Here is a 12193-nt window from a genome sequence, read left to right on the forward strand (position 1 = left end):
CCCCTCCGTCCCCTCCGTCCCCTGTCTCTCCCCTCCATCAGATTCGCCCTTTGACCTCTCCAAACTCAAACACATGTGTACATCCGCCTCTGTCCGCCCCCGTAAACTAGACCCCTTCCTCCTCCAAATAACACGATGGAAATCTGGCGTTTTTTTTTTTTTCACTGTTTACTGGATCTGAATGTTTTCCCTACAAACACAACTGACCTTGTTTATGAAGCACAGGAATCTGCGTTTTTCCCCCGTCTCTGTCAGTTCAACACAACATTCTGGCCACCGTTTAGCGAACCACAAGCACCCACTTACCTGCAGCGCCCCGCCAGTAAAATATTTACCGAAGGGAGAAATGTGAAAGAATAATCACCGGGGGTTGATTACAAATACCAGAGCCAGTGAATGTTCATTCTGTCCGTGTGACTCTGTCTAGGAAATCATTTTAAAATGACACGTGCATTCTTTTAGATATACGAGCTGCATTCCTTCATATTTAAAAAGAGAAATGTTGGGGGATTGTGTTGCATCTGAAAAACTTGTTTTGTAGTTAAAGGGCTGAAAAACGTTTGTGTCAGTCGTCAGGTTTTTCTAAGTGCTGGATATCAGGCCTGTGACACATATGGATAAAAGGTTTGTGTAAGATGAGCACGGACCTGCAGCAGCAGCCGCTCGAAGGCCAGGCAGGAATCCCAGCGGGGCAGGTCCGGGTGGCGGAGCGTCTGGGCCGCGGCCAGGCCCAGCTGGAGCACCCCGCAGTGACTCTCTAGCGCCCCCCAACTGCTCCGGAACAGCTGCATGTAGGAGCACAGCTGTTCGGGGGTCACACGGCCTGAGAGGAGGAGGAGGAGGGAAGAAGAAGAAGAAGATCCTGTTTTAATCCAGCGAGAAAAATTTGCAGGCATCACAAAGTCATCGATCAGTGTCGGTCAGAGCAACATCACACAGTCTGACTGGTGGGCTACTGGTCTTTACTGTGCCAGCTGTTACTAACTAATAAAAATGTACAAAGTTGCAAGACACACACACACACACACACACACACACACACACACACACACACACACACACACACACACACACACTCACACACAGAGTTATTCCTCCTGATGGGAAGAACGAAGCGTGGAAACAGAACAAATAGACAACCTTTTCCCAAAGCACAACAGCCTTTTTAATAACGATCATACAGTCGGCTGAGGGCAGAGGGGAACGACTGATACCAGAGCAGACCATAATATTATCTTAATGAGCAAGACTCTCCACAGGCTGCGAGGAGGCTCCAGCCCTGCAACTGTGTAGGTGTGTGTGTGTGTGTGTGTGTTTGTGGCGTCAGGAAGCAATATTCTCTAATATTCTCTATATGTGCAAGATCAGGTGGAGAATTTCACACGAGTGTTTATATGAGTCACAGTACATGACTAAACATCACTGAGTGTGTGTGTGTGTGTGTGTGTGTGTGTGTGTGTGAGATCTTGAGAGCCCTCCCTCAGTGTGACTAATAAGTGTAAATCAGAGTTTTTCAATGATTATTTATAGTGAGGAGTGCAGAGATGGGCTGGACTCCTCACTGTCGCCTCCCCCCGCCCCTCCCACGAAGATTCACAAAGACACAGGAAGTAGTGTAAAGGGTCTGGGGGGGGGGGGGGGGGGGGTGTTGGTGTGCACGGTGGCCTGGAGGTACGAGAGGCTATGTCAAGGGCTTGGATAGAGAGGGGGGTTGGGGGGGCACACATTAACTCCCCATAAAGCCTACTTCTTCATGTTGATGTTCTGAACCAGCACCAGATGTGGGAGTATTTCCTGTTGGACTACACGGCCAATGTTTTCTTTAGCGAGGCCAAACACATGACTGGAAGAGAAACAGACAGGCAGGAGAAAAAACCAGAGCAGAAATCTTCAGAATACTAAATTTAATATGGAGTCATGGCACTTACAATGTAAAGGCAACACTAGACAAAATCTATGGATGTTGAAATGTTGTCAGAGAGAGAAAATTAGGGAGGAATAAAAAAAAAAAAAAAAAAAAAAAAACACTCTCGCAGCAGCTGAAGAGCAAAACCTGACAGACAAACTAGATTTCTGACGGTCGGGAAACAGACTCTCCACAGCGAAGTGGAAGAGTCTCTCTCTGTCGACAAAAGAGAATCGAGTATCTTTGCTGAAATTAAAAGTATTTCTGAAGAATAAACTTCAGCCCAGACATGTTCAAAAATCCTGAAAAGCTCTATTGTGAACATATCCAGCCAGAAAAAAAAAAGAAATCCAGGCAGCATAACCAAGGTTCACTGAGCTTGATGTGCCAACGATAATTCAGCACAGAACCAGGAAACACGTCCAACGCGAGGGCCAAGCATAATTTCACCCGAGAAATAGGCAGCGAGGACGGTGAAGTGTAGTAGGCCAAATGTAATCAGACTTCACAGTTCAGGAGGAGCAGATGAGACTGAGTGAGAAAATCTACGACACTGAGGAGAAGAAGAAGAAAAAAAGAAAAAAAAAAATTAGAATAAAATAACTTTAAGACGAGAAAGCCAAACGAAAGCTGCTCTCCATTACACAATCAAACAGCTCTGGACGAGGCTTTTTCGCTCTTATCTGTGTCACTAAACTTCCCTCAAAAACAGCTCTGCGATTCCTCAGGCAGCTTGTTGCCAGATGCAAAATGAATCTCAGGCAGAAGATTTGTCAGCTGAGCTCTGGTTTCAAACGCTGGTGTTTCTGCAGTAAAAAAAAAAAAAAAAGCAGGACTGGAAAGGTTCTCTTTCCAATAAATAAGAGCGTCCGTGTAAGAAGACACAGTGCTTGTAACTTAACTGACTTTTAAATGTCAAAACTTTCCATTGAGCAAATTAAATTCAGTTTCTCAGTAAACTCTCAGGGATTCATTTAAAGATACAACTTTCATTTCTGGTGTCTGAAAACAAGAAGAAAGTTAAATATATATTCAATTTATCATTAACGTTGCAGTGCACTCAAGTATAGTGCAAAGAAATGATTTAATATGTAATACAGTAAAGTGTTCGGTGGGTTATATATGGGGTTATTCTAGTTAATTTTACCTTGACTCATAACTCCTACATACGTGTGTTTTGTTCAGCAGCAGGTTTCAGCTAAAATATAAAATACTGCAGCTTTTGTCGGCCTTTGCACACCAGCTAAGAAGGTGGAGACACCTGAACCCTTCGGCCATTTTAACATTCTTCTGGGTGCATTTATTACCGGAGCAGCCATAAAACAAATCACAGTGCTATAAAGAGTCTGAAGCTGCTGCCCATTTCAGCCTGATGTGCAGAAGTGGCAACTGAGGCTCGGTCGTGATCAAAGCCACGAACAATGCAAAAAAAGAAAAGAAGGGGGGGGGCAGGGGCCAGCAATGATTTAGCCCCGTTGCCGGAGGATGACTTGCATTGTAGGTGCACAGGGTTACCCAGAGGCTAAGTGATGTGTGCCGTCGGCCTGGAGCTGAGCGGTGGCCTGCCTCAGCAGCTGGACGGACTCATAAGTAATTCTACATGGATTGGGGGGGGGGGCACAGGAAGACTGAGAGACTTTTATTTATGCACTCCAAGAGGAGGAAAGTCCTGGAACTTTTATTTGTGGGTGCATGTAGGGGCCCCTTTCAAGAGTGTCCTGTCCTGTACTGGACTGTACTGGACTGTACTGGACTGGACTGGACTGGACTGGAGTCTCTGTCTGTTGTTGTCTGTTGCATCTGTGTTTCCTCTCCAGTTCAAAATGTAGGAGAGTGACTCAGGGACACTTTGACTAAGTTTTGATTTTCACAAATAAAATCTGACCTTATTGGAGACATGTTCTTGTTTCCGTGCTGCATTGCTTTCAGCTAAATGCTAACGCCAGCGTGCTAACATGCTGACGTAACTGGGGACGCCTCGTCGGCTCACCTGGAGGAGCGCGTACCGTTAAGGCTTAGTCCTAACCACAACTAACCAACTGTCGCCCTTTCTCTCTTTCCTGTCTCTCTCTCACTGTGTCTACAATAAATATCACTGAAGAGTAAGAATAACACGCTCACACGACAATGCTCAGGTGCAGATGTTCAGCAGGTAGCCGATCTCTACCATTCATGACTGACATGACTGGAGATCAGGACTGATCATTGATCGTCACTGGTTGACTGATTTCTATCACTGTAAATACTGGGGATGATCATTTCATTTGATTATATAAAGTTATGCTTTCTATTCTAATAAATTACATAATAAATTACATTCCCTAACATGAAGAAAAAGCAACAAATCAATTACCTCAAGAAGTGCAAAGACATTTTTTGTGGTAAAACCAAACATATTTATCATTTAATAAATATCTTTAATCCCATAATATATTTTAATCTCATATAGAAGAATTCATGCTTTCATTTGAAATATATTAGATTAGTGCAGAGCTCTTTTCACTGCTCTTCTGAAGCAGTCAAATCAAAGAACTGTGCTGCTGGATTTTTAACTGGAACATATGAGAGTCATTTTACCTGAGTTTAGCTTCAGTCCATTGGCTCCCAGTGTCTTTCAGAATAGATTTTTAACGTCCTTTTTACTTGTTTTTAAAGCTCTTCGTGGTTTGGGACCGGCTCTGTTGTTTTATAATCCTTCACAAGCTCTTACATTCTCTCCTGGCAGCTTTTAAATACATACAATTTTATGCATGAGAAAATAGGCAGCGCAGCTTTTTTTTTTTTAACTATGGAAAACTCAGCCAAGAGCTATAAGAGATGCTCAGTGAACATCTTTAATGACAGGTGAAAATTTATTTATTTTACTTGGCTTTTAATTAATTCCCTCATACTTTACTATTCTTAATGGTTTTTCTTATTTTCATTTTCATATTTCATCATGTTTTCATTGTCCTTCTATTGGCCCTTATTTTATTGTAGTATTTGATTTTTTACTGTAAAGCACTTTGAGCTACATCTCTTGTATGAAAAGTGCTCTATAAATAAAGTTTATTGTTATTATATTATCTTAATTGTCATTTCAATTGGGAGAACATAAGAATGTTTATTGGAAGGTTTCACTGATTAAAATAATGAATGCAACCAATTGTTTGCTGCGAGTCTCACTGACTGTTAAAAGCCCACAATGCACCACAGGAAGAAAGGCCCTGTCAACACCTCTCATTTACACTGCGGTATCGACGCACACAGAAACTGTATAACCTCACAACGCAAACATATACGCACGCGCAGATGGACAGATAAACGCACGTTTACGGACGATGAAACCGAAACTGTCTCACTAATTCCCTGCTAAGAGCAAAAACACCCAAGACAAACACTGAACTCTGTACAACCACATCCACACACACACACACACACACACACACACACACACACACACACACACAATCACACACAGAGCCAGGGAATTTCATCATCCTATTGTGCTCTGAGAAACCTGATGGGTCGTACTCAGGCTCTGAGAAATGGATTATTTTCTCTGTCTCTCCCTGGATGATTTTATCCTGTTGAGATGAAAAGAAGCCAAGTTGGGCCGGTGTGTATATGTGAGAGCGCCGGGCCTGTAGAACACCGATACAGTATCTTCCCTCCTGATCTGCATAAACCTTCCAGAGTGAGAACGTGCGGTGGAAAACTCTCCTCTCCCAGAGAGCGAGTGGGCACTGAGGGAGCAGATGGGTATTAATACTAAAGGGGTTTTGTGCTCCGGGGTTCAGCTCGGCCTCAGCTGAGCAGAGCGTGATGGATTGAGAACTCGGCTGGTGGTGCTGGTGGGTAGGATGGGAACTGTGTGGGGGTGCGCCGGGAGCTCAGGGGGCTTCGTGGAGTCTGGTCCTCTGCCAGTGGGGTATAAAGGTTCAGTGTGTGAGGGGTTTGACAGTGCCCCCCCCCCCTTTACTTTTTCTCTTTTTCTCTCACTCAGCAAAGAAATGAAGTGGATGGACCGTCAGTCAGCAGCAGGCGGGAGCAGCTTCAGTGCGACGCCGACTTCACACTTTCTCACTTTTACTGTCTCTCTTTGCTTTTTCTCTTTCCTGTTTTTGTGCGTTCGTCTGAATGAATCCAAAATGTCACAGCCGTCCAGGATTGGGGGGGGGGGGCACTGTCAACAACGTGTGAAAGGAAACCACCATGTGTATGCAGTTCCCTGGCAGAGTGAGCGGGGTGCGTGTGTGTGCGTGTGTGTGTGTGTGTGTGTGTGTGACCTCCAACATATTACAACCTGCTTGTTACGAGAGACAAGACCTTCTTTACCTCTTAGATTATAGGAGCTAAGGGACCGCGCTGCTCCTCCCTTTTAACCCCCCCCATTCTGCCAGATGCTAACCTGCATATTAGCCCAGTGTGTGTGTGTGTGTGTGTGTGTGTGTGTGTGTAGTACCTATGTGAGTCAGAGGGTAGCATAAAGGTGAACGTGCACGAGGGCGCTGTATACTTGTGCATGTACTGCCTTTATTTTTGCGTGCCTACACTTGTTTTTATCCCTCGCTGCTTCATTAACAGACAACAAAAGTTTTCGAAAACAAGCGTGTGTGTGCGTGAGGTAGCGTGTGTGTGTGTGTGTGTGTGTGAGTGTGTGTCATAGAGCCAACATGTGGTTCAGATTTCCTCTGTGGCCACATGGGCAAACACACGGCAAAGATCGTGGATTTCAGTAGGAGGCGCTAATGTTCTGCACAAGAACACTACCACACACACACACACACACACACACACACACACACACACACACACACACACCTTTTTCAGGTTCTGTATTTTGTGTTTTATGGGAAACAAAGGTGTGCATGTCGCTGCATCGTACCCATGCTCATCTTGATGGGCAGCTTCTCCTTACTGGCGGCTTCCACCAGCTGCCGTCGCACCTCCATCACGGCCTCTTTGTGTTTACTGGTCAGCATGGCCTCCCACAGTGTCTGCGCCGCAGGCGACCTGATGGGTAGAAGAATGATAAAGGTCAGTACGAGGAGACGGACATGACAGGGGAAGCTGTGCGATGATTCTTTTATCTCCACAAAAACAAAACAACTATTGCTGTTCCCGCCGTTTGCTCCGAGCCCGCAGGCCTCAGAGCGTAAACACAGAAGGGACGGCGTGGACGTGATTGAGCGCTCATCTCAGTGATCGAGAGGCTGCTGGTCGGGGAGGGAGGGAGGGTGGAGGGGGTGGGCGACTCCCCTGTGGGACCCCTCACAGGAAAAAGCTGAAATTAGCAGAGGGAGCATCAGGAATGTTCTCAATCCACCTTAAACAGGCGCTCGCCGACATTCCTGAGGACTGCTCGCTGCCGTCCTTACGTCGGAGGCACAGCAGCAGAGCGAGGAGACCGAGGCTCCTCCTGATACCATCTCAGTCCCTTCTCTCATTATCCGCTCGGTTATGAAACACTGTGATCCACATCTCTGATGGGAGACTGAAGACGAGGCATGTGTGTGAGACTGTTACCATCTGCCACGAGCAACTGGAAACAGCTTTTCAGTCTTTTCCATGAAAGAAACAAAAGAGCGTCACCGAGGACCCTTCTCCGTCATTAACTTCACACAGAGCGACGCTTTCTTATGAAATGTCCCCTGTATCTGAACCTCGAGCTGTGATCAGGTTTTACTTCTGGCTCTCTGATGCTCTTCTCTGAATTTTCCTGCCCTGTTTAAAAGCACTGACACTCTGTTGGTTGGATAAAAGGACGACACGTCCGTCTGTGCTTGTGACAGGCGGACGTGATCGTGCTCTCGGGGGTGACCTGAAACTGAAGGGAGCAGGAGACAAAGAGAGAAAAAAGGGGCTAAGGACCCAGAGAGAGGGAAGGTAGGAGGGAGCTCGTTGACAAATCCACTCTGTTCTTCTTTTTCTTTTTTTGTTTTTTTTTAACTTTTTTCTTCTCTCGCCTTTTCTCCTTTCTAACTGCTGCCATGTGTTTAATATCAGATGTAATCTGTTCCAGACCTTGGGCTGGGGCTAGATGGGGAGTAGAGGGGCTCACACTGGGACGCCCGCCATCTTCACACTAGAACCAGACACAAAGACCAGCAAACAAGACTCGGCCCCGGACAAGAGTCTAATGTAAAGACTGATACAGTAAAAAAGAAAATCTGAAGAGACAAGAAAAGAAAAATCTGGGATTTCACAACAGTCTGTTTGTTTGCTCAAACTGTGATGAAGCACAGCAGCTGCTGGTCGAAAGCAACGATAAAAACACCTCCAGTACAATTCAAGTATTTCTACAATTACGCAAATCATAAAGTCCCAACATACTCGTCATGGCTGAAATACCGATAGTGTGACTTGACCGGCCCATATGTGAGCGTGTGCGTGTGTGTGTGTGTGTGTGTCTGACGCACACGCATTTGCATATGTTTGCACACAACCCTGTGGATCTGTGTGTGTTCTGGGAAGGCGGAGGGCCTCGGTTAGAGTGCCGATGAAATATGGTTCTCATTTGGCTGTTTGCCCACACGGCCCCTCCGCCGGCCCACTCCCCTGACGCTTTCCCTGGGCCATTTGGTCAGACGGAGGCGGGGGGTTCGAGCCGGGGCGAGGGGCGAGGGGTGAGGTTTATACTGGCAGGGTGTGAGACAGGGTCCATAACCAGCCAGGATCCCTGTTGAGTAACTACTTTACTATGGAAGAAGGGGGAGGGGGAGGGGAGGAATTGTGGGGGTGCGTGTGCTCGGCCATCAGCTAGCATTAAGTGCAGTGTGTTTCTCCCTGTGGAAGAGGCTGCTCGGCTGCAGACTTCAGGGGGCACTCTTGCACTTGACGTGTGCACACAGTCGACAGTCGACGTCCTCTCTGGCTCCGCCGCTGGGTCAGGCTGAGTGGGCGTGTTCGGGGGGGGGGGGGCGTTTGTGGACAAACTGAATTCCTCTTGATGTGTAATGAGTGTTGTACCATTAAAAAGGCAGTTATGTATCAAATACTGTAACTTAAAGGAAGATGTGGCGTACTACGTGCAGGAATGAACACATATGTGGCTGTTTAGGTGATGAAATACCTCTGGCTGTGTCCAACTCATTAATGACTGTGGGGGTGAGGAGGGGGACAGTGTTCCTGGAAGAATATGATGCAGCAGAAAAGAATGGCTCCGACCGTTCTGACTCAGGGTTTCTTATGTTTACTCCCCTCATCGTTTGGTTGGACACACATGTGTATGTGTACGGGCACAGTTCAGTATTTATTTCTTTACCCTGACTCCCACTGTGAAATTCATCCACGACATGAGTCAGAGCCGAGTCACTGTACATACATATGATTTATGAAGCCCCCAGGACGAGTGGCAAGAATGTCTCTAAAGGCAAATATCACTCATGTTGCAAATAACTGCATCTATCCAAAGCGTTGAAAAATGAAATTTAAATATTCAGCAACAGCATCTTTTTTCCAGTTTCTCCGTACAAGTCTCTCAACGCGCTGCTGACTTCTTTCATGGGGAATATTCCTCCTGAAAAAAAGGAGCGCCAATAAAACTTTGAGCTCTGAGCATCACAGAGACGTAAGCAGGATGTTGTTTCTGCGGCGGCGTGCTGCTGTTGGTGAGTTTAAAAGTAATTTCTTTTTAAAACCTCAGAGCACCTCAAATTAAAATTACATCCACATCAGATTCCATCGTACTGAGTGGTGGCAGAAATCTCATGGATAAATATCTTAACGTGTCTGCGGATGAAATTCAAATGATCTGCATGACCAGATACAAGGGCGTGATTTCCACTGGGGACGGCAGGGACATTTTCCATTATTGTATCTAACTTTTATAGCTTCAGGTTGAATTTCATATTAAAAATGTCTCTGAACATCGTCACGTTGTCATTTCATGGTTCAGCCTCCATGATACGGAGAGAGGAGTTGATAACAATGTTGATATGCCTGTCTGAGTCGCCTTTGATCATCCCCATGTGTTCAGAGCTGTGGGCTTAGCACGGATATTTAGTTTTACTTTTGTTTTTTTTACCCTGGATTTTTCCTCTCAGGCAACAAACAGCTCTACCTCACAGGTGGAGGTGTGATCCAAAGGTGAACTGAAAGGACCTACAACTCTACTCAGGACTGAAATAAGCATTCCCACTAAAAAATTAATAAAAGTAAAATTGAATTTATATTTACAAAAGATATTCTCCTAAACAAGAGTCTGAAATCAGAGACATCAATCAAAGATAAATCAACCATCAGCCGCAGTCAGTTTGTGCTAAAATGCAAACACATCTATCATAAAGTATCAGCATGACACCGAAGGTTTAATTTCTCCTCAGCTGAGGGAATTACTTAAGGACGTTGCACAGAAACTCTTCAAAGACTTCCTTAGTTAAGGAAAAAAGTTAAGGCACTTTCAGCAGTGAAAGCATCGTTAAGTTTGTCTCCTGGTCCAGAACACATCCTCATTTTCTTCATTTATTGCCATGAACTCGGCCAATTAAGACAGAGTCAGAGGAACCTTTAGTTGTTTTTTCTCCTTACTTTGGAAAGGAAAAGGAAAAGGTCTTCGTTCAAACTGACTGTAATTGATTCCCTAAGTATAAGGCTAATATAAGGAGAAAGCCATAAATATTTTTGTGAACATTTTAAGGAAATCTTAAGGATGAAACTTAATGTTTTTTTCTTGTAACTGTTTTTATTTTAAGGAAACTTTAACTCAGAGTTTAAAGAAAATCTTAAATTAAGGTGTTTTGTCCCCAAGTCTCTATGAAGTGATTTAAGTGGTTGGTGCATTAACAATCCTGAGGATCACGTGACATTTCCATTTTTATCTGTTTATTTATTCATGCAGTCATGCTTCAATTATTATTGATTTATTCTACGTCTGCAACCGAACCTACACCCAGCTGATCTGATCCGTCCACTTTATCTTCGTAGCTTTGTTCAACAGAGAAACTTGATTCTGCAGATCACAGCTCATAATTATCTTCTCCATGTTCGTCAGCATCTGTGCAACAAGTCACAGCCATAAACCACAGGAGTCACCGGTGCAAGTTAACGTAACATTAATCCGATCGGGAGCATCAAAACGTCACACTCAGCAGAGTGCGAACCCTGCATGTAATTCACCTCCCGGTGCAGATGATTCAGATGATCTGTGTACTTTCCAACGAGCCTACATGAACCAGATGCAGCCTGATGGAATTGTGCAAGGTCAGCCTCATTTCTCGGCGAGGCATTAATTTATGGAGGGTGTTTAATGGGGCAAAAAACACTGTTGGGTTTCCTGTAAACATCCCAATGTAGCACAGGACATGACATGAGAGGGAAGCAGAGGAGTGGACCAAAAGCAGAGCCGGCCTTGAGTGTCTGTGTGTCCTGGCAGGAGGGACAAATGACCCGCAGGATTTATGGAGAAACAAAAAAAAAAGGAGGGAGAGGAGCTCCGCAGGAAGTGAGGAGAGGAGGGGAGATACACAGAACAAATTAAACACATCGACGCAGATGTAACAGGAGCTTTCATCGACCGGCTATTATCCAGGGATGACAGAATCAGAATCTGCTTTATTGGCCAAGAGTCTGGACACACACACACACACAAGGAATTTGTCTCTGGTTTTACATTGACTGGTACATACATATAAATATAAATATACATATAAATATATATACAGTTAAAAAGTGTTGGATGGGTCAAAGGAGCAATGAAGTTAGTGCAAAAACAAGATAATAAATAATAAATACTAGATAAATATGCGGGTAAATATGAGTGTATATATGCAATGTTTGATGTCAGAGGTTATTGTTCCTGTGTGATTGATTTAAGTCTTCGCCAGAGTTTCCCTCTGCTAAACTAAAAATAAAATGTAAAATAAATCAGTAACAATTAGAATCTATGTTTTTGAATGAAACTCTAATTACTACAGTAAAAAAAAATCTCCTTTAAATTACTGAAAAAGTGTGTTAAGTCAAAGTATATTTATCATTTATACTATAAAAGTTGTACATTTACAGTGAAAGCTTGGGGAAAACTACATAAAAGTTGATGTTGGCTGCAGTTGTAAAATCAAAAAGTGAAATATCGTCAGTAATGGTAAAGCGAAGGGGGGGGGGTAACGCAGTAGTCTCTTCCTCCCTTCATGTATCTTGGCTACTTTACCATTTCAAACGGAAGCTAGCAGCAGGAGCTCTTTGAGGGAGCGGGGGCTGGCGGATGTAAAGTGCCGTCTTTGCGGCTGTTTTATCATCTTACCAAACACATGCCCACACACACTTTTCTAAGTCTGTGCTGCGTGGTGAAAAATCAAAATGAGGAGG

At 44.5% G+C, this 12193-nt stretch overlaps 1 protein-coding gene across 1 annotated transcript in view; it reads right to left on the reverse strand.

The window, feature by feature from the left end:
• The window catches only part of scfd2 (sec1 family domain containing 2), a 91854-nt gene that overhangs the window by 72915 nt on the left and 6746 nt on the right, over positions 1-12193 (reverse strand). The window contains exons 3-4 of the mRNA XM_023393237.2: positions 6774-6901; positions 648-823 (exon numbers count right to left, since the gene is read on the reverse strand). Of these exons, the coding sequence (XP_023249005.1) occupies positions 648-823; positions 6774-6901 (304 nt within the window). The remainder of the gene's footprint in view (positions 1-647; positions 824-6773; positions 6902-12193) is intronic.

Source organism: Seriola lalandi, unplaced genomic scaffold (assembly GCF_002814215.2).
Source record: "Seriola lalandi dorsalis isolate HSWRI2012SDOR001 ecotype SW California unplaced genomic scaffold, Sedor1 jcf7180002054930, whole genome shotgun sequence".
In the NCBI taxonomy this organism is placed as follows: domain Eukaryota; kingdom Metazoa; phylum Chordata; class Actinopteri; order Carangiformes; family Carangidae; genus Seriola; species Seriola lalandi.